At 38.3% G+C, this 24,196-nt stretch overlaps 1 protein-coding gene across 1 annotated transcript in view; it reads left to right on the forward strand.

Moving 5' to 3' along the window:
- Positions 1 to 23,337, forward strand: part of LOC139454373 (suppressor of tumorigenicity 14 protein homolog) — a 67,830-nt gene extending 44,493 nt beyond the window's left edge. Inside the window, exons 4-12 of the mRNA XM_071236032.1 lie at positions 1,724 to 1,908; positions 5,861 to 6,054; positions 11,708 to 11,876; positions 12,792 to 12,995; positions 13,873 to 14,085; positions 14,902 to 15,036; positions 16,912 to 16,953; positions 17,992 to 18,126; positions 18,481 to 23,337. Coding sequence (XP_071092133.1) covers positions 1,724 to 1,908; positions 5,861 to 6,054; positions 11,708 to 11,876; positions 12,792 to 12,995; positions 13,873 to 14,085; positions 14,902 to 15,036; positions 16,912 to 16,953; positions 17,992 to 18,126; positions 18,481 to 18,587 — 1,384 coding nt within the window. The 3' untranslated portion in view covers positions 18,588 to 23,337. The remainder of the gene's footprint in view (positions 1 to 1,723; positions 1,909 to 5,860; positions 6,055 to 11,707; positions 11,877 to 12,791; positions 12,996 to 13,872; positions 14,086 to 14,901; positions 15,037 to 16,911; positions 16,954 to 17,991; positions 18,127 to 18,480) is intronic.
- Positions 23,338 to 24,196: the final 859 nt, after the last annotated feature.

Raw genomic sequence — 24,196 nt, forward strand, 5'->3', positions numbered from 1 at the left:
GACAAATATTACGGACAATTAATTTTGCAGTTAACATCCCATTGAAGTAACAACATTGAGATTCCAATGCTGTTACAGTGTTATTTCCCGACTGAGATGTTTCATGACCATTATTCCTTGAGTGATATTCCCCAGTCAGGCGTTATGAGGGTGGCACATTTACAGCCTATTTATTAGGGCAGCTGGTGCATTCCACAGACTCACCTTGTGATGGCAGCAGACATTGTTTTAATCTTTGGTGTTATTGAGTCAGCTGATGCTCTCAGCAGCATCCACAGTAACCATTACCAGGCCTGTGAAAGTGAGCAATGTTAAGTAATCAAGCCATGTGGGTCATGGCGTGATGTTGTTTAACACAAATATCTACCAGGATGTGTGTTGTGTTAGAAATACTTTGTTACACTCTTCAAACAGTGTAAAATTTACAATATTTGGTGAATTCTTTGTTGTTTTAGTAGCAGTAAAGGTCTGATGTTCATGCTGGTGAAATGAGCTCATATTATAAAATGAGGATTGTCATTTTCCAAGTGTCCCCCTATTGATCTCTAAGCAGTTACAAAACATACCTCAGTTATTTATGCTTGTTTCTCATATTTTTGTTCAAAAGGACTTTGTAGGGAAGATCTTGTTTTTGTTATTTAATTTTTTTAGTAGTTTACAGATATACTTAAGTAATTGTGATTCTAATGAAGCACTTGACCTGTTCGGTTCCGCCCACAAAGGTGCAAAAAGTCCAGTGAGAGGACAGGTTTTGAATTTTGAGAAAACGAGTTGAGAAGTAGGTTGTTGACAGTGCTTAAAAATAAAAAGAATGTTATGGATAAGACAATCTTGAGAGCAAACAAGAAATGTATTATATTACTATATGAACTATACTGTTTGTATATAAGAGTATCCCTGGTACTTGAATTGTTTGAATGACTGAGCATAAACTACACTTAGGCCTAATAAGGTTAATGTCATGGTACGGGTTACTTAGTTTCAGAATAGGTGTGTCAATACTCTAGGCATATTGGTATATCTGTGACAATGCTCTTTGTGTGCTGGTGTATCTGTGACAATGCTCTGGGTGTGATGGTGTATCTGTGACAGTGCTCTGGGTGTGCTGGTGTATCTGTGACAATGCTCTGGGTGTGCTGGTGTATCTGTGACATTGCTCTGGGTGTGCTGGTATATCTGTGACAATGCTCTGGGTGTGCTGGTGTATCGGTGACAGTGCTCTGGGTGTGCTGGTGTATCTGTGACAATGCTCTGGGTGTGCTGGTGTATCTGTGACAATGCTCTGGGTGTGCTGGTGTATCTGTGACAATGCTCTGGGTGTGCTGGTGTATCTGTGACATTGCTCTGGGTGTGCTGGTGTATCTGTGACAATGCTCTAGGTGTGCTGGTGTATCTGTGACAATGCTCTGGGTGTGCTGGTGTATCTGTGACAGTGCTCTGGGTGTGCTGGTGTATCTGTGACAATGCTCTAGGTGTGCTGGTGTATCTGTGACAATGCTCTGGGTGTGCTGGTGTATCTGTGACAATGCTCTGGGTGTGCTGGTGTATCTGTGACAATGCTCTGGGTGTGCTGGTGAATCTGTGACAATGCTCTGGGTGTGCTGGTGTATCCGTGACAGTGCTCTGGGTGTGCTGGTGTATCTGTGACAATGCTCTGTGTGTGCTGGTGTATCTGACATTGCTCTCTTTGCTCTGTTTTATATATGTGTTTATTTCATTGTAGGTGTGACCACCTATACCTCCATGAAGTTGACAACCCGTACAATGCCATCACAGAGAATATGTACTACGACTCGGATGAGGGAAACACCTATGTTTCCATATCAGCACATCTCAAACTTTCACATTGTATGGCAAATGGAACAACAGATACAGCTCAAAAATTCCAAGTTTCATTTTCTATATTAGGTAAGTACGGGATTGTATAGATCTAGCCTATATCACACAGTGGAGACGTAGCCTATACATGGGTTGGGGAAAAATTGATTATACTTGCTTCACTCAAGCTCAAAATGTTCCATTACGAGAAGCGTGTATTTCAGAATTTATAAGACTTAATTGTGCTTTAGAACAGGACTGGCATCTTCATTGTCAAACAATTCTAAAATACTAATTTATTCCTCTTTTAAACCACTTCTCAATGATGAATTATATCTGAAGCAAATTACCATTGCAAAATTTAGAATAGCTTTGTCCCAGTTCCGTTCCATTGCCCATAGAAACGCAATGGTACTAAAATATTCCAAGACATGAAAGGATTTGCTTGTACTGTAATGCAAATGTTGTGGAGGATGAGTACCATTTTATATTGATTTGTTTATTAAATACAGTATGTTACAAGAAAGATATGTACAAAACAAATTTGTTATCCATTGTGAAGGTAATTAAAAACCTTGCTATGTACATTTATCATGCCAAAAATCTTAGGATATATCCAAATGTTCTGTATTTCTTAAACTACACCAAGTTCTTACCTTGCATAGTTGGACCAATTGTATGCTGTGAATTTGGGCCAATGGCCCACATTCTTATGAACAACAGTGCGATCGGGTAGCCTTGTGGTTAAATACTCGGGTTCTATTCCCGACATGGGTACAATGTGTGAAGCCCATTTCTGGTGTCCCCGCCATTATATTGCTGGAATATTGCTAAAAGCGGCGTAAAACCATACTCACTCACTCTTATGATCAACAACAGCGCTCATTCAATTTGATACACATGAACATAGACTAGGAGTGTGAGGTGCTGTCTAGTTGATATGTCTAGTATTTTAAAAGGCTAAGGCGCAGGTGGTTGAAATAAAAAAGTAGAAATTCTTAAAATATTGGGGGGGGGGGGGGGAAGAGAGAGCGAGAGAAGTATAGAGAGTTAAGAGTATATTGCTACCTCTACACAACTTACTTTCAAGAAACATTATACCCCTGACCTAAAAGGGTATATAGTTTTATATATAGTTATAGGAATTCCGTCCATCCACCCTTCCGAGGACAACATTTTATTGTGCCACCTATAACTTGAAAACTACTACACAGATTCTTTTCAAACTTGAACACTTTTTATACCTATAGGAGAGGTGCAGTGCGAAGTTTGATTTCAATATTCGGATTTTCTGACAAAATACGGCCTTTTTCATTTGTTTACTTAAACATTTGTTTGACCTATAACATGAAAACTACTTCATGGATTCTTTTCAAATTTAGGGAGCAGTTTCGATACTAATAGAAGAGGTGCAGTGCAGAGGTTAATTTTGATATGTGTATTTTCTGGAAAAAAATATATGATATTTTTCTTGTTTTGAATTTGGATATTTTATTGCTTCAACATTTGTGCAACCTTTAACTTAAAATCTTTTTTCATGGATTCTTTTCAAACTGGAAGTACAGTTTCTGTACCAATAGGAATGGTGCAGTGCAAGGTTTGATTTCGATAAGTGGATTTTCAGAGAAAATATTTCTTTTTTTCATGTTTAGAACTTGGAAATATGTAGGAGTTAGTGAGCCCTGCTCACTTTTTGTCTAGTTTAATTACTAATTCACTAAGGGGGAACCAAACAAATAGCTCATGAAATTATGAACTTTTGGTTTGGCAGATCAAAGAAAACACCAAATAATTTTGTGGTTTTGATTTGACACGTTAACAATGTTATTTGTTTATTATGTTATCAATGTTTGCACAGTCTATGTCAGATTTACAACATTACATCACTGAGCTTCAGTTCTAACAAGGAAATCCCCACTTGTAGTCAGCATAAGTGATCGAACACACTTTGTATTTTGTTTTTTGTTGGTACAGTTACCGTATTCGACATAATAAGCACCCAGGGTCCTCTCAAAACTAGAAATAGGGGGCTCTTATTAGAATATTATATCGGTGAAAAACAACAGAGTTGAAAGATCGTTAATTCCATGGTTTATGCTGACAGCCTGAAATGTTTTTATACGACAGATATATTTTTCCAGAATTTAATTTCCCACAATTAAGGATGCATATAACATATGTAATATACATGAATAATTTAGTCTTGTGTACATTTGAAGGGGTGCTAATTGGGATTGTTCACTAGCCAATATATTAGCAAATATCGCCATAGGTGCTTATTACGTCGAATACGGTATCACCCTGGGACCCCCATTTTAATGTGTGGGACTCCCAAATTTGATTACTGAGTATCCCCAGGACTCTAAGCCAAAGTAGATCCCTGTAGTAATAATAATAAGTCCATATATGATTCACCAGTGACCATTCACCATGTGAATGCTGATGGCACTCCATTATTATTACCCCGGTCAAAGCGTTTTCATTCTCTGCTCACTGGGGAGTATACAACCCAAGTTGCCTGTGAGGCACTAGAAGGTTAACAGTCACATTGCCATCTCATCCTACCGGGTACCCACTCACTACTGGGTGAACAGAGGCACATTTCGAACACCACAACATCACTGCTGGTAGATACTAAACTACAACTGTAGTTGTGTGTAGTTTTATATTCAAACAAAACATAGTATCACATTTTTTAAGTATTTGTAAATGTAAAAATTCAAGTGGCTATCATTTTTGTTCACAAATAGACTTCACTTTCATCAAGGACCTGACCTCATTTGTGAAGTTTTTTGCAGGATTTCTAAAACTTATTTAAGAACTGTTGATGGTATTTTTACAACTTGAAATGGAAGTTTGAGCAGATAAGACGGAGATGTTATTGCCTTTTGCTCTTCATGTGGCTGTTTATTTATTGCCTCTGTAATTCTGGAAGATAACCACTATATGAAATATCTTGGGAACAGTGTTATAATGCTTTAGGAACTTTTCATCCATAAATCACACATTCTTCAACCATGTTTTGGCATCCAAAGCTTTAGCTGAATCCCCAAAACAAATTTCTACTTCACATTAAGGAGATACAGCTGAAATGTCGTTTGTAGCTTTTAGCTACTGGTATCATATCACTTTGTCTCTTTGTCCACCCATCAGTCGACCCGTGAAGATCCGGGTTAGAAAAGGTCTTCAGCAGCCCATGCTTGCCGTAAGAGGCACCTATGTTTGTTGTAAGAAGCTCGGTTGGTCAGGCTCCCTGACTTGGTAATGCAGGTTATCATCGATCGATGCTCATGATATCACTTGTCTCTTTGTCCATCTATCAGTCGACCCGTGAAGATCCGGGTTAGAATAGGTCTTCAGCAGCCCATGCTTGTCATAAAAAAGCGACATGCTTGTCATAAGAGGCACCCATAAGAGGGTGGTCAGGCTCGCTGAATGTCATCATATCCCAATTGCATGGATCAATGGTCATGATGTCTATCACTGGTTTGTCTGGTCCGGACTCGATTATTTACAGACCGCTGTCATATAGCTAGAATATTGTGTTAAACAACTAACAAACAAAAAAACATCCATCAGTCATTCTTAATTTTTTTACATCTCCATATGTCCCAGCAATTGTGGCATCTAAGGTGTGCTCACACATTACCTGAGCAATATTAAACTTGGTCACCATTGCAGACAATTTGAAAATGTAATTATTAGCCATTATGAAATTTGATATGCTGTATAATGGTTTTAGTAGCATAAGATAAATTCCCCATCTTATTCCGGTTTTTTTGCCCCTGCTACGGGCCATTGTTATGAAATATTCATGCTGTTATTTTGTGATTTAACATCTTTTAGTTGTTCCCATATTGTTTATCCTTTTATTATGACCTTTGAACCCTACATTGCAAATACCCAGAAATACTTTAAGATTTTCCGATTAAGTATGATTTTTGGTCTGTTATTTTCATGCCATTACTCCATTAATGGAGTTCCTGGAAATTGTTATTTCTATTTTTCTATAGACAGTAATTTTCCCACTTTCACCCTGCAGACAAGAATGAGCTACGTCAAGGGATTGTAGCAGAGTATGGCACCACCATAGGCCGAGTGATGTCGCCAAATTTTCCAAAAGGATATGCCTTGAATGGGGAGACGTTTACCTACATGATACAGAACCTGGACCCCTATGGCCATGTCCGACTCACGTTTGACGACTGGGATATCGCACCAGAGAGTGTGGTCAAGGTGAGGACTGCAGGTGCTTGTTTCAGTACAGCTCCAGAGAGATCAGAGTCTTGTAATGGTTGGTGCTTGTTTGGATGAAGTCCCAGAAAGGGTGGTCTAGTAAGGTCTTGGATGGGACAGGTGCTTGTTTTGATAAAGCTCCAGAAAATGTTTGTCTAGTGAGGTCAAGTGAGGCTTTGGGAGTGACAGGTGCTTGTTGTGATAAAAACCCAGAAAGTGTGGTCTTGGTGATGTCCCCACAGGGGTGCCAAAATACATCCCTGGAGACTAACATATAGTCTCTGAAATGAACATATCGTACAGAAAAAACAGTTGTTCAGTTATCTTAATAAAAATATAATAAAAAGGGAGCCCAGTGATTCTCTTCATCCTGATACTGCAGTAATCTAGACTTGCCAAACATTATAGACTTGCATGGGCTTTAGTTGATATATTTGTACCAGGGTCTGTAAGACAGACTAACATCCCTGGTACCATGCTAGTTACTGGAACTGACTTCAGTGAGGTGGAGGAGGTTACAGGGTGTGACCTGCCAGATAGTTTGTCATTGGACCCTGATGACATGGTTTGTTATACCCCTGGCCTAAAAAGGTGGGGGGTATATAGTTATACCTGTTGTGCATGTTAGGTTCCGTCTGTCCATCCGTCCGAAAACTTTGTCCGCGCAATTTCTCTTAAACTATTCAGTGAATTCATCTCAAACTTAGCACATATAATCTGTGTCATGTGGAGGGGTGCAGTCAAAAGAAAAAAATGTTTTTTATTAATTTTCCATATTTTATGAATTTTTCAAACCCTAACGTCCGTCCGAAAACTTTGTCCGTGCGATTTCTCTTAAACTATTCAGTGGATTCATCTCAAACTTAGTACATATAATCTGTGTCATATGGAGGGGTGCAGTCAAAAGAAAGAAATTGTTTTTATTAATTTTCCATTTTTTTAAATTTTTTAAACCCTAACCCTATCCTAGCTATTTAATTTGAAACTGCTGACACACTAGGCGGGTCGGGGGTATTTGTGAGCCATGCTCACTATTTTTTCTTGTTGCTTATGCTATCAACCACTGGTTTGCATGGTTCACTTTTGACTATTTACAGGCGTGATATAATGGTAATAGTGCTGATTAGCATAAAGCAATATTGTCACTCACTATTCAGGCCCAATATGTGATTTTAAATCAAAGCCATCTTTTCTCCATCCTTTTGTCCTCTATTAGATAAGGACAGTGGCATCCTGGATAAGGGGTTGCTCATCATGTCAAAGTCCTAGGTTTGATTCTCCACATGGGTACAATGTGTGAAGCCCATTTCTGGTGTACCCCGGCCATGATATTGCTGGAATATTGCTAAAAGTGGCGTAAAACATCACTCACTCATTCTATTACATGAATGGAGGCAGTGTGGTAGCCTGGTGGTAAAGGTGTTGGCTCACCATGCCAGAGACCTGGGTTTGAATTCCCATATGGGTACAAGGTGCGAAGCCCCTTTGTGGTGTCCTCCAACAGTGATGTAGCTGGACTATTGCTAGAAGCAGTGTAAAACTCTCCGTTACATGAGGGGCGGTCGGGTAGCCTAGCGGTTAAAGCGTTCGCTCGTCACGCCAAAGACCAGGGTTCGAATCCCGACATGGGTACAATGTGTGAAGCCCATTTCTGGTGTCCCCTGCCGTGATATTGCTGGAATATTGCTAAAAGCGGCGTAAAACCAAACTCACTCACTCACTCTGTTACATGAATATAGTAGCAGGAACAGCATTTAGCCCGAATGAGTATTTAAGTGAATAGTTTTGTAGTGTGAACATGTCTTATCTGCAGACATCTCAATGTCAGTAACACATGTTGATAAGCGCCCAAAGTTTAAAAACTTCTGTAAACTTAAGTATTTACGTAAAATATCTTTTAGATTTCATGTTTTTCGACATCAAGTGATTTACAATTCAGCTTCTTGATAACACCCCCATTAATGAGGCGATGATCATGCCAATCTTATTAAAGAATGACCTCGCCCTCCATCAGGGAGTCATGCTTGTTGAATCTACAGCTAATGTGTTCCTTATAGTGTTGAATAAACAAACAACTTCACACGAAATTTCACTCTATAAACATAATTATGGCTTTGATTTGTTGGCTTTTGATGTGACCGATAAGAAGTGTTATGTTTTTTATCACTTGTATCTGATAAGCCCAATTTGAGGGCAAGGGTTTGTGATTTATCAGAGGTTTGTTTGGAACCGGCAAGTTTGAACATGCCACCTGCATCTAAATTGACAGTAATATCGTAATCTTTCTATCAGATGTATATATCTTCAATATGTCAGAAATCGAGAAAGGATGACATGTGTTGATTTATGTAGCTATGTGTAGCAGTGGCATCCTGTCTTAGCTCACCTGACTCAGCATGAGCTTATGTTGTGGCCTGGATCTGTGGTCTTTTAGACTTGCACAAGTCTCTAAGGCAATAATTACTAGTTTAAGTCATAATTTCTAGATTATATAAATTATAAGAACAAGTTGTCCCCATAAAAGTCAGGCATCCTCTTATCTAGACTTGCCTATTTAGGATAGAATTACAACACTTTGATGGACTTGTCTTTCACTACAGCCTTGGAGCAAGGCTAGCGGTCCTAAGGCAATGCTGGTGTCGGTTAACAACTTGTCAGAAACCACCAGAGCAGTGATGCCATGGCAGCCAATTGAAGAGCACTTTTATTGCCATTACTCAGCCATTTCTGTTCAATATCAGGGGTTTGGTTCAACATATATGCTGCATTTTTAGTGATGTTTGACATGTTGACCTTGATTTGACCTTAGCACTTGACATTACTCTTCATTTCTCTCAAAATGTATTCCTGCCCATGTAAACATCTTCTCTGAATCTACTGGACTGGGGAAGCTGAAGTTTGGCATGCATGTTTCTTCGTACAATGACAATATACTGTAAAATTAACTTGAAATTAATGCGAGCGTGAATTAAATGGGAGTGGTCTTTGCTCGCATTTTTTAAACATCGCATTCATATCAACAATAAGACATTTTGGATAGCAAAAATACCAACTGAGACATACGCTGATGTATTCCACACCACTGTTTATTGAGCATCACTTGTATATAAAGTATATAAACAATGTCATTCAAACACTAATTACATCTTGTGAATTGTCACTGCTGGGGTCAAGACAAGAGTTCTACTCACTTATGTCATCACTGATCACACCTGCAAGTCCAGACAAACGCTACCCTTTGTTCTTAGCGACTGCGCCAAAGGTTGACACGAGCCAGCGTGCATGTATTGTTTTTGCAGAAGTACTTCACTCAGCGCTAAAAAGCGGTGCTTTTGGGTGTGTGATTGGATTAGTGTAAGGTTGGATTAAGGTGAGGATTCTAAACCTGACTGAGGACATCTTTAGATAGAAATCCACATCTATATTGTGATAAAACGAGTCTTACATCGCGAAGTGCATCAAATCACATGAGCACCTTGATTAAAAGCATGAAAAGATTTAGAAAATATCTGTTGACAACGAGTTAGCGGTGCACATGCTTTGCAAATCCTGCAGTCTACCGAAGTCTGCATGACACTTTACGAACCGGATTTCGATTTCAGTGCGCGATTTTGATTGGACTATGCATAAACTCGTTAGTCCAGCCAAAATGTAACTCCATAATACCAGCCTATTTCGCCAAGGGTGGAAACTGGACTTTTATAGTCAGTTAACTCACTTGCCTCAGGAAGATGTCAATATCTATGCAGAAAATATATGAATATTTCTATAATTATGTATGTTATAGATTTGACAGCAATGTTTTTTAGATGTCTGTTGAAACTGTTACTATATATTGAGGTGAGCTACTTCGCGATGGCAATATTTTAATTACAATTAGTTGTTTAAACCAGCAATGATGCATTGCTCACTCCTTGGTAACAAGATGTCTGTCATGCAAACCTTGAAGAGTTATTTCCCTTGGAACGCGTCTACATCTAGCTTGCTATGACAGTAATTCATTAAACAGATTTAACACAGAACAAAAGTGTAACATGATTCAGGAATATTGGAAGATCAAAATCATTTTTAATATTTGTCATGTCAACTTATATGAATTTAAAATATAAAAAAAACACATATATAAGGTTTCAGTTGAATTGTAAAAAGGAAAACGGTTTCAGAAACACCTATCTAAACTTATTGTGAAAATAAGTAGATAGTCTCTTAATGTAAGACGATTGAAAGTAGTTCCTTAGTCATCTCTTATAACAAACAAGGGGACCTATTCTCACCCAGGGCCCTACTGTTTCTTCAAACATGTGTGTTTGATGTGATAGATTATGCTGTTTAATATCATCTTAAAAAGACTTGGCAGACTGAAGCAGAATTATCTTTTTCAAGCATTTTCTAGGACAGTTTTGATTATTTACATCCCAGAATATCATATGATCTGTCACAGACACTAGATGATGAGGGGGCACGGGTGGCCCAGTCGTCTAAGGCGCCGTGATTCACTGTGCAGAGTTGCGTCCCTTGGGCATGCCAGAAACCTATGATTGTGGGTTCGAATCCCGGTTCGCCCCGATTATGTTTCTAGGTTTGTCAGCACCATACCCGTGCTCGTGGGTTTCACCGAAGTGGTAAACGTCTAAGACCTGCATCACTTTGGGCTTTCCTCCCACATTAAGCTGACACGCCGTGATATAACTGGAATACTGTTAAAAGCCGCGTTAAACTCAACTCACTCACTCACTCACTAGATGATGCTGTTTAAGATATTGTTATATGTCTATTTTACTTCCAAGGGTGTTTTGTTCTATTGTTTGCTCATCATTAGGTTTACCTCTTGTTAGCCAATTAGTATACCTTTCAATTCAAATCCCTTTCTCACCTGCCATTGCTAATACAGTCGTGCCCCGCTTATACGGACTTCAGATATCCGGAAACCTTGGTTCCCGGACGATTTTCATTCAAAACGAAATAATTACTATATAAATTTACCCGTATATACGGAAATTCAGATTCCGGAACCGGACGGTCATTTTCATACACAAAACACTGAAATGCACACAAAATTGTCTCATTTATCCGTACAATACACTTCCGCTGGTGGTAATCCTTCCGCTGGTGGTAATCCTTTGATTCGTGAGAAGTCAATTAACCAAGTGACACATTATTGTTTAAAATTCAAACCTCAAAATGTGGTAAAGTTCAAACTTCCATGACAGACTTTTTGAAACGTGTATGAATAAAGATTGAGTGGATGTATCTGTTTGTTCTGTCATCTGTCATGAGTTGCATAATTGAAGGGAAGTAACTCTTCCAGTAAGAAGCTGGTTTCAGTTATACGGAAATTCGTTTATACGGACGAATTGTGAAATGACGCAAGTGTCCGTATAAACGAGGCACGACTGTATTATGCTGCACACACACCTGCACTGCACAGCAATGGATTGAGCATCAAGTAATCAAGGGTCATGTGACTGTCGAATGAGATGACTGGCAGAAGGCATGTTACACTCTCGTGTCACACACAGGGAGCGTCTTCTTTATGCCTTCAACTGAATAAACTGATATTCTCACCAACCCGTGGACTGTAATCTCTTGCGACTAAGGGTTACACATAAGGTCTACAACAACAATATTCAACCGTCTCTTTGTTCCCTTGCAGCTGTACGATGGGTTATCCACCAAGTCCCCCTCTGTGGTGCTGGATCGGAAGAAGCGCCCTGTGCTTGTGTCCGACTCCAGCACGCTGGTCATTGTGTTCGACACAGGAGTCAACCCGAAAGGCTGCTGTGAATATTCCGGGTTCAAGGCTGCGTACCAGTTTATCTCAGGTGAGTGCCTCGTTAAGGGATGGAACTCTGCAAGTTCAGCTCATTTTCTGAAAAAACGTTCAGTTACTTGTTACATGTGATGCAATGTTTGCATATCACCGCAGACAAAAGTAGCAGAAAAGGACATAAATACTCACTCACAAAAATCTTAGACGTGAATAGTTTCTAAATGATTCTTTCTCTTCTGAGTCCCCATGACCGAGAGTTAATAGCAGTGGTTAAGGATCAGGACAAACAGCTTCAATTTGTGTGACAGGATAGAATGTTTACATGTCATCCTACTTTGATTTGATTCACTTTGGAATTGTAACAAAGCTTTAACTACAATAACCTTCATATTGACAGCATATGCAAAGTGTAGGTGTATAATACACCTACAACCTAGAATAGAATAGAATAGAGAATAGTCTATTGATGTAAAACCTATGGTTGATACAAAGAAACCATAATGAGAGAAATAATGGGGTATATGAGCATGGTCATGGTGCTCATAAAAACCCTATTGTCTCAAGATCCGTAAAGATCCGGGTCAGAATAGGTCTTCAGCAACCAATGCTTGCCGTAAAAGGTGATTATGTTTGTCGTAAGAGGCAACCAACATGATCGGGTGGTCAGGCTCGCTGACTTGGTTGATGCATATCATTGTATCCCAATTGCGTGGATCGATGCTCATGATATCGATCACTGGAAAGTCTGGTCTGGACTCGATTATTTACAGATGGCCGTCACATAGCTGGAATCTTGTCTGGTCTCACCTTGTCTTGTCTTTTCTATCCTGATTTCGTTTGTCCGCACTGTTCTGATCTCATTTGTTCTCTGTCTTGAATGACTGTCCTCTCGTCATGATGTTAGGATTGTCTATCCTAATCGCGTTGATCATATATCTGCTCTCAAACTAGTGATGGTTATTTGCAGAGAAGGACTGGCCAGATAAGCCAATCACAGACTGCAGTAGAAAGTATGCAATGAGATCGGGAGGTATGATCGACTTCACTGGGTCAATGTTACATCCGGGCCAGCCCAACTTCTTCGACTGTGTGTGGATTATCAAGAGACACCCCGGAGAAGACAGACCAGATGGAGTCATGCTTAGGATGAGGGAGGTCCTTCTGGGAGATGGTGAGTGGCAGCAATGTCAGTCTGAATTGGTGATGGTGATTTGAGTAACATGTCTTCACTATGAGAGCCTAATTCAGTATTAGAAGTTTCTTTTTTTTAGACGACAAAAGTGATTTTGTTACAGAGTTGCAATTTACTGATGGTAAAAGTGGTTGTCCACAAGGAAATGTCAGTAGACCTTCCTGAGTTTTGCTTGTCTCAGACTATCAGACTCGTGTTAATGTTGAACCCTGTAATTAATTTGCAGTGAGTGAGTGAGTGAGTTGGGTTTAATGTCGCTTTTAACATTATTCCAGTTATATCACAGCGTGTCAGCTTAATGTGGGAGGAAAGCCCTAAGTGATGTAGGTCTCAGACATTTATCACTTCGGTGAAACCCACGAGCACGGGTATGGTGCTGACAAACGTAGGAACATAATCAGAGTGAACCAGGATTCGAACCCACAATCATAGGTTTCTGGCGTGCCCAAGGGACGCAACTCTGCACAGCGAATCCCGGCGCCTTAGACGACTGGGCCACCCGTGCCCCCAATTTGCAGTGAGTAGAAGGTTGAGATGACTACCAGTTTCTAAGCAAAACCTCTCTACCTCCCGTCAAACACAATTTGGTGGGTTTTCATTATTCAAGGGAGATAACCTTGACATGATTCTTGGCATCATCCACGCTTCGACTACTACATTGCAACAAACTGCACCAGTATACATGCTTCATGTCTTCCATTGAACAGTATCCTAGAAAACTTATTTCAATAACCTCTTTAAGACAAATGTGACTTTAATAATAATTTCTTTACAGTGAAACCGCAAGCGGTTCAAGTATGGCCTTGAGTCAATTCTGTTAGTTCTACTTTTTTCATTGACGTTCTTGGTTCTACAGGTTGGCTACAGTATGGAAAAGTCAACAGCCTTGAGATTCGTCAGGGGACGACATCACTGAGCCCAATCAAACACAAATACACAGCCAAAAACCTGACCTACGCCCAGACGTTCTACACCTCCGGGCAGGGCCTCTACATCCGACTTCGTGGAGGCTTCTATTCAACAGATAAACTCTCTTTTATATTCACAGCCGTCAAAAATATATCTGCAGGTAGGTCACAGTAATTGAGTTACTGCTAAGCCACTTAAGCAATATCAGTGCAGAGCATCAGATAAGCAGCGTATTTGCGTAAAATACCCCCACCCCACCCCCCCAAAAATATATTCAAAACCCTGTTACTTTCAATTAACTTGCGTACAGAAACGCATGCATTTAATGAAAAACTCAAATGTATAAAAACAGCACGTGTAAATACCCCATGAAGCTTTTTCAGCATGCGTACAATGGATCTAATTTCCGAAACACAATTACAAGCTAATTTACTTTCAGAGTCAAGCCTATATATTTAGAATAGTTATATACATCTAAAACATTATTTCATTTTTTTTTTATATCTTTAAATGTTCACTAATTTTGGGAAAAACCCAATAGAGTGATGAATAGATGAGTGAAAAAATATTGGTTGCCCAGTTAAAAATGTAATAACCCAAATTAAAATAGAAACCTTAGAGTAAAAACTCAATTGCTCAAACAGTTATCTGGAGCTCTGTCAGTGTGAACACCACGTTTGGAACAGTTGGCATTTCACGTGCAACAGAAGAGTCCATTCAATACAACAGGGAACTACAGTCTGTAATTTGTCAATGTGCTGTTCTCCCGTTCCCTTGATCTATTCATGGCTCTGTTTCCAGGATCTGTTCCTGAAATCTGTTTCCAGCATCTGTTAACATTGTTTAGCTCTCACAGCTCTGTAGAATTAAATGTTTCTTCCAGAAATATACAATCTTATCATTATTATGAAATGAAGTTGGAACACTTACTTCTGTAAATTGACCTTGTAGATTTACACAATTCCCTTTTGTTCAGGTGGCAGTTGTCCTGGCTACTTCGAATATCTGTGTCAGAATCTGATGTGTATTGCCCAGGAACTGATGTGTGATGGCATCGACCACTGTGGTGACAACTCGGACGAGAGTCCGGCACTGGACTGCTCAGTCTCAGGTAGGGGAACACAAGCATCAGGATCCACAGTTTACACTGGTACAGTGGATTAAATGCTTACTTCAGTTCGGATTTGTTAACTGGATATTTCCGGTGTTACGTGCTCACAGTGATCAGCTGATAATGTTTTTTGAGATGGGGAAAACATTGTGTCATTTGAAAAATGTAAGTAAATTTTGGGAGCTATGCTTTACCGAGCGCTATGACCGAGTTAGCGCTGTTTTGAAGAGCGCAATCGCGAGGGAACTCTGTAGTTGAATTATGATAGCCCCATGGGTATGTACCTATTTAAGACAATACATGTACTACACATAATATACTGAACAAAATAGTTCGGGACTATGAATGTTTTTGTATTGCTATGAAATTGTTTGTTCATTCTTCATGACCAAAAAATATCCCCCAAAATATTCATGATCCTAACTTTTCTTTGTTCAGTATATATGTGCATGTAATCAGCAATCAGGCATTCTTGAAACAGTAGATTGCAATTGGTTGCGAGAAGTAAAGATGTTTTTTGTTGTGTTTTTGTTTAACACCGCACACAGCAATGTCCCCGCTATATGACGGTGATCTGCAAATAATCGAGTCTGGACCAGACAATCCAGTGATTGACATCGTGAGCGTCGATCCTTGCAATTGGGATACAATGACATGCATCAACCAAGTCAGCGAACCTCGTAATACATGGTCTGAATGGATACCCACATATTAAATAAACGAAAATGGTAAAGTACTCAGTAGGGGCGCTGGTTATCACCAGGCCGCTGTGGTCTATTTTTAACAGTTCCGTTAAAAATCTGGGGACATTGGAGTATATGGGTAATTGTTTAGGAAATTCATGCATTTCGGATTTTGTCTACAATTCTGTTTGACAAGTCATGTTTGGTGTAATTGTTTTTCCACATTCCCATTATGTTGTATAGCTTATGAAACCCCTGAATTCATAAAATGTGTTTGTCACAATAATGAAAGGGAAACCCTGAATAGTGTGTGAGTGAGTGAATATTTATAGTTACATCGGCAATAGAAACCCTGAATAGTCTACCACCCTTATGCCATGGTTTTCCAGCAGTGTTTATGAACTCAGTATGCAAAACTGCAAAAACAATGGTGAAACATATAAAAGTGGTACTAGTGAATAATGCATTTGAACTATAATTTTGTTTTTCTTCTATATGAATCGATATAACATTCTGAATTACTTTTTTATCTCATTGAAATATGTTCATATTTAAATTTGAATTAACAATGTAATTTTCAAGATATTAGATTCTTTTGCCATTTTCACTCCTGATTCATAAAAAGATAAATCCTTGTTTTGATCTCAATCAGACATATACTCAGCCTTTTGGAGTTCACAGTGGGAGTTCACAGCATGTTAAATATTTTTTGGGGAAACGATTTTATAGTAAATTTAATCTGATAACAAAGAGTTTGCCGCCATGTTGATGCAACACATTAAAAGTTTAGTTTTCTTGTTAGTGTTGTGTCATCCCATTACATTGATAGTCTTGGTGGTATCAAACCCAACTAGTAGTGTTTTATCTGTCCATTCCCGCTTGAGAATCCGGGTTACAATTGGTCCCCAGTAACCTATGCTGGTTATACAAGATGACTCAGGCTCAGTGACTTGGTTGATTACGGTATGTGTCATCGTGCCCAGATGGCATGGATCGTTCCTCATATCAATCACCAGATATTACCGGTATTATCAGGCAGTCGTCACATAGCTGAAATATTGCTGAGTGTGGTTATAAAAAGAAAAATCAACTGTCTATTGTAGCCCCATCAGGTCAGGTACTCTTGCAATGCATCAATAGACCACACCCTAATAATGTCTCCTTGTCATAATAGTGGATTTGTCTGTTTCAGCTCTGTGGAGATTGAGTTTCAAATGGTCCATGCCTTTTATGGGTTAGTAATTGCCACAGATATATATAATTTATTTTATAAATAGATTATTATTTAAGTGTGTTTCCATTTCATAGATATCATTATTATTAAAATTGTAATATATATTTCTTATTCCTAATATTTGATATCAGTATGTATAATACGGAAACACACGAGGATAATAATCTCTTTATCATATGATTTCTTTTAACTCAATGAAATAACTTTAATAGCTGCACATGAATACAATATTTAAATGAAATGCCCCATTTATCATATAATGTAGTGCCAACTGATTTGCAGCCATATTTGTACACAGAAACACCCACACACTGAGAAACCCTGTCTAAACTTATTTTGGAACGTCAGACAATAATTCATTGATCAAGCAGACATTCCATTGATGTATGGGGCTTAAACATACTTCCTGCAATTTGCATATTTATCGGATCGTGATACCAAGTTTATTAGATTGGTTTATCGCATCGATAACACTATCCATCATATGATTAAAGTTGTGCTACGAAATATAACACACTTTTGCTCACCGGAACCAAAGGTCCAAATGAAATCTTGAGATGTCCTTCTTTTTCACCAAAACTGATGATAAGAAGACCTGAAACTGTAGTAGGATGTATAGTGTCAGAGTCGTTCAGGGATTATTATATTTGTGGCATTAAAATAAATATTTACGTTTGGGCTTTTTTAAAGATGAAATAGAAACTGCTGTCTAGGAATCTGAAACATTGATGTGATGTGTAGCAAAGTTATTGGTAGCACAATACTACCACAGGAAGTTCTGATTAAAATGATGAAATTATATTCTTTACTATCAAACACGCCATAATATATATGAATATGTGAGATGCGTTTGATAGTGAAAGAGTAATGTATCATAATATTTCACAAAAATTCCTTAGTTGCTACTGACCTTATGGCCCATATTACCTCGTTTGACGAGGGGGGAAAGTTCTTTCTGAAACAATAAACAGATGTCTGATGATTTTTGCTCTTTGTGCGAGTCTTTTATTGTTTTATTTACTTGTTGTTTGTTCACAGATGTGAGCAGCCCCGGGCCATCTCCGCGATGTGAAGATGGGTTTCTCTGTGCAAGTGGTACAGAGTGTCTGGCCCACCACAAGCGATGTGACGGGCTCCTTGACTGCCAGGATGGCTCTGATGAATATGGATGCTGTAAGCATTACGATCATTTATTACCCTATATGCTGCTAGCTTCTGTCTAGGTCTCTGCCATTATGGTTCCAAGAAATATGGATGTTGTAAGCATTATGATCATTTATTACCAAAATGCTAATAGGTTCTGTTAATATCTAGTTTTGGAAAGTTTTGATGAATATTGATGCTGTAAGCGTTACGATCATTTATTACCAAAATGCTGCAAAAAATGGCCTGGTGAATATGGATGCTGTAAGCATTAAGATATTTATAACCTCAAATTACACTTCACCCAGATTCTGTCAAACACCTCTTTATTTTTGTCAGTAGGATGGACATCACATTATTTGAAATGATCTTTACCTGTTTCAGATACGCCCACAACAGATCATTCAGCAGCCACATCATCTCTCTCTAAACATGGATTATGTCTCATATATGTATTGGTTTTATTGGTTATATTCCTCAATAATACGTAGCCAAGATTGTACCAATGTGTGTTTGAGAATGTATGAGAACATGTGTATATGTGCGAGAGTAAATAAGAATGTATAACAACCACACCCACTAATCGTTAACCTTGCTTAATACATGTACCAGGGATATAAGGGTGTTATACCAAATGGGAAGATATGTAACTGCTGGCCATTCAACCAATCAAAGGGTATCTAAGACAGGCAACAGGGCAGGAATTGGTACTACAGCAATCTGTTTCATATGGTGCAGCTGTAAATATAGAAATTTATATGATTGGTGGGTGTGGTAATATTTATATTTGAGAAACTTGCAGAAGTTCAAAGCCATCGCATTGTGGAAACATTAAATGGAATCGCTTGTTAATCTATCAAAATGGGGAAGTGGATTACAGGCTTGCTACCCCAGCTGGGTTGAAGGTATGAAGTCTCCCACCAGTCGTGCTGTATTGTCCACCCCCATGGGATGATATGAGGTGGGACGTCACAGAGTAAGCAGCTATTGTAATATTCTCCCAAAATCTCAATAATAAAAATAAGTCCATTTATTATGTACCAGATTTTATTCACCAAGTGAATGCTCACGGCATTACATTAGTATTGCCACCGTCTTTGAATCAGTGTGCACTCAAATTTCATACTCAGCTCCCTGGGGAGTATGTTCGCACAGTGACAGTCTCTAATCTGGCAGATCGTTCAGTTCCTGATAAAATGGGCACTACCATTGTCATGTAACATCCTTCCCAAGTCAATATCATCAATACATCTGTTGCTAAGGGATGCCACCCGTTTTATTGTAATTCCTTGTTTTCTTCTTGTCTGTCTTAGCCCTTCAGCAGGGTTTTGTTTCATTTAGGTCAGAAATATTTTGAGGATGGTGATATTTATGCAGAATCAAAAGTGAATAGCTTGTGGAAATGTCATAGTATTATAGCAATATAAATTTGCGATATTTAAGGATTATTGAATATGTTGTATTTATAAGGACTAATGGACTAGAAAGTTTGTTTTTGTCACTGAGTAAGAGTTTCCATAGATACCCTCAAAATATGCCACTGATCTGAGTCCTACAATTTATCAGCTGGGTCCTCTTGCACAAAGCCATCTTAGTGCTTATACTCTTAAAATATTTGTAGCACTCAAAGTACCTTTGAAGATCCAGGGTAGAATAGGTCTTCAGCAACCCATGTTTGCCATAAAAGGCAACTATGCTTGTCGTAAGAGGCGACTATCGGGATTGGGTGGTCAGGCTCGCTGACTTGGTTGATATGTGTCATCGTATCCCAATTGCGTGGTTCGATGCTCATGATGTCAATCACTGTATTATCTGGTCCAGACTCAGTTATTTACAGACCGCCGTCATATAGCTGGAATATTGCTGAGCATTGCTGGTATAAAGAAATCGTAGTGCTACGATCATTCTGAGTTTTATACATTTGTTAAAATGAATTCTCACAATCACCACTTCTGCAAGTTTCTTATGCCAGACATTGGCTCGAGGTGCTACTTATATTGGATGTACATATTCCTCCCGTGCTGCCATTGTGATATCAATTGCTTTATGCAACACACCTGTGTCATATCCCTGTCCACTTGCCTTCTCACAAACTTCTATGGGAATTCCCATCTGCAATCTGTTCACTCAGTGTATAACTGTAAATATGTAGACACCAAGGACTGTTTACAGGCTCATGCCGTACCCAGACTTTGTACTAATAGTCGCTGTGTTATTGTTTTCAATATGTATAGACTGGATAACATACCACAAACAAATCAAAAGTTCAGTGTTTGTGTTATTGTTTTCAATTTGAATAGGCTGGATAACAAACCACAAACAAATCAAAAGTTCAGTGTGTGTGTTATTCCAGTTACGAATGACAAGATGGATACTCTCTCCACCTCTCCCTAAAACAAGTTACAAATTGTGAACCTCTTTTAATTAAGGAATCCCGAAGCTCCCCCTCTCATGGTCATCACACAAAGTGGACAAGCATTTGGGGAGTACTAGCAAAGACATAATACACATGTGGTAGGGTATTATTATATATAACACCCTACTTGCTTTTCATAAATAACTGGTCCCTCTCTTCATGGAATATTCTGTTCTTTTTTCAGTGAGGCCTTTGTTAAAGAATGAACATGTGACCCTTGTTCCCAATCAGTTTCCTTGTCCACCGATAGGTCTTCCTTTACCTCAGGTTGAACTTAGTATTTGCTCAACTGATTCAGTACAAAGGAAATAGTGCTAGGTATTCGTTTGTTACCTGCATGATCAACATGTCAAATCAGATACTTACATAATTTGACTTTTTCGTACAGATTATTGGTTGTATTTTCAAAATGACTACTTTTAGGAATACAGACTTGCCAATTTCAAACAAAACGTTATTGCCATATTTCAAAGTTAAGACCTTGATGCGACATGGATCCATGGCATGGCGATAACAATGACATATTAATGTGGTTTTTAATCTTGATTGTCAAGGAAACATTTGCCTTTGACATTATGGCCATTTGAAAACAAGACTTGCCATTGTTGATGATTATATTGGTCAATGATAACAGGGTGTGTGCCTTCCTTATGTGTCCATAGTAAAGTGTGTGTCTGGCCATTTGTCTTGGTAACTATGCAAATAGCATATGAATGTTACGGGCTTTGTTGGTCCCTAGTGAGTAGAGGAGAGAAGCCTACACTTTTCAACACAATTGTAACAAATCTACCATGGCAACAAGACCAGAAATGGGGTATAAACAGCATATCAACCGCCAAGATGTTTCATTGAAAAACTGGTATATATCTAAAAAATATATGCTAAAATATTTTATCCATCTTTATTGAGCACTAACCTTGTCTCAATTGTACTCTGTACAAGCACCATATAAGGAGACCACATAAATCTTTTGTGAAGCTGTTTCTTTAGAGTTGTTTGTTAAGAAATGACCTTTGTCTTATTATGTCACAATGGATATATATACTTGCATGGTCTTCTTCTTGCCTGGAATTACAAAATAACATAACTGCCAACTCTTTTGTTATAGAAATTTAAGTCTTCAATTTTTTTCCATCCATGCATGGAAAACACTTGTTACATGTCTGTGGCGTTTGTGTGTTTGACATTGCACCATATAAGGAGAGCACATGAATCTTTTGTGTAGCAGTTTGTTTTAAGTCGTTGTTAATATCCTTATATCCTTCTTCAGGATGGATATATATAAATATACCCGGTATATATCTTTGCATAGCCTTCCTCTCGTCTGGAATTACAAATTATGTGAACTGCCAACGTTATTGTTGACAGTGGAAAACACTTGTTACGTTTCTCTGTGAAGTTTGTGTGTTCAACATTAGCTTGTTTTACTCATGTGCTATCCTTGTTGAAGCTGTACTGTTTCAAGTTCTATTCTACTTCCTGTTTGGGTGTGTATGTCAACTGTTATAGCTGGGCACGCCTGCTTGCACTCTTGGTTTGTATTTTGACCCTATATGAAAAGTTTGAAAAATTCAAACAAAATCATTTCTTTCATCAATAACAGATTTATGGGTATATATCTGTTGATATATCATCACTTTGAAGAAAATATTTTGTCAACACTAAAACAATTTTTGAGTATTTGTGTAAATATGTGATCAATTCTAACTTGCATATAACAGAAAAAAAGCCTGTTTATTTATTGTTCTTTTGTTTTAGACTGCCAACTCTTTTTTTCAACGAAAGTTGGCTAAGAAAATATTAATGAGTCTTCTTTGGTATTTTTTTTATTTTTGACTGTTGATTCAGTATTTGGAGCTCAGAGTTTGTATTAAATGACATTGATTTATCCATTAGCACTGTTAAACTAGTATAAAAGTGGAAGGATTATGAAGTTATATATTTCACCAATACCCGACTGCCCCTGTTGTACACAGACAAAATTATCAAGTGATGAGTCAGCATATTGCATTTTTAGTTATTTCTATGTAGATGTCTAAGTCTGAGAGAATCGAATGGGGGGAAATGTCACCTTCTGTTATAATTTTGAAGTATTGACTCAAAATAGCATTTACATCAGTTTGCCGTTTTTGAAATGTGAAAGCAAATCCACCTGATTAATCCTCATAAGTGCCATTGTCATGGAAATATTGTATCAGAAAAATATGATTTGTACACAGTTCCTTTCCATCATTTTCTTCAGCAGATCCTCTACAAATGTAGATATAAAAATTACTCGGTCATGTGAACATGATGAAACAGCTGTGGTAGAATCTTTACGTTTACAAAGGGCTTCTTTTTTTCATCATTTTGATTACATAATTGTTTTCCCAAAGCAGACGATATTCAAAATGAAATAAGAATGAAAAATGATATTCCTCTTAAAGTGATCCCCTTAAAGTATTGTCGATTGAGGGAAATAAAGAAAAATAATTACATGTACGACAAATTGTTTTTGAATGTCAGTTCAAAGGGCTGCTTCCTTCTATTTTGGCCTGCTTTGATTTTTTTCCATAACTGAAATTAACAGATACTTTCTAAGTTTTATTTTGGGTTAGCAGCCTCGTTAAGCAAGTAATCCAAAGTAAAATCATGATTCAGTTCAAGAATGCTTCTGATACAATGCTGTGATTGGAAAATTTGTCTCATGTACAAAGCGTTTTGTATATATGACACTGTATATTCGTTGTCCATCTCTCAAACATGGTGTACATGGTTCTACTGCTGCACCCACGATGAATGGGGGGCACATATTTATGTTTTTGAGAGTTTAATATCACAGCATGAATACCAAATAAAAATATTTAAATAACCAGCTCCATGTTGCTTGTTTGTGATTTTTGAAGGCTGTCTACTGAACTTGGAACAATGTTTTCTTGACAAGGTTATTTTCAAGTTGCTGTGAATCATCCCAAGTTTCACATGTACCTTCCTTCCCAATGTGTCACAGCTGCAGGTGACAAGCAGTTTTCCACTGGTTTCTGTTCTCGTGCAAGTAGGCCTAAAAAATGCTTACAAGTTGCTCGAGTGCTGTTAGTGTGTTGTTTCACACAACACCTAAATATACTACTCAAAAGAAGTTAAAGAACACCCGATTCTTTCATATTACTATAGTTAATCTGTCTTGGCATGCGAGATTAACTATAGTAATATGAAAGAATGGGTGTTCTTTAACTTCTTTTGAGTAGTATATATTCCGCATGTATCACTGTGGCCTGTAAAAGATTAAGTCTGGGCCAGACAAACCCATGACTGATATGAACCACAATGTCTCAGGGCACAATAACACACAATCAACCATTATAGATGGGATAACGACCAGTGAAGATCCGGGTCAGAATAGTTTTCCGCAACCCAGGCTTGCCGTAAAAGGCGACTATGCTTGTCGTAAGAGGTGAGTAACGGGATCGGGTGGTGAGGCACGGTGACTTGGTTGATGCATGACATCTATCCCAACTGTGTGGATCAATGCTCATGATGTCAATCACTGGATTGTCTGGTCCAGACTCGATAATTTACAGACTGCCGCATAATAGCTGGAATATTGCTGAGTGCGGCGTTAAACAACAAACAAGCTGGGATAACTCTCTTAGGAATACGAATTCTAATAATATTTTGGATTGAGTCACAGATTCAAACCCACAC

This window comes from Haliotis cracherodii, unplaced genomic scaffold (assembly GCF_022045235.1).
Source record: "Haliotis cracherodii isolate W230 unplaced genomic scaffold, xgHalCrac1.p SCAF_10, whole genome shotgun sequence".
NCBI lineage: Eukaryota > Metazoa > Mollusca > Gastropoda > Lepetellida > Haliotidae > Haliotis > Haliotis cracherodii.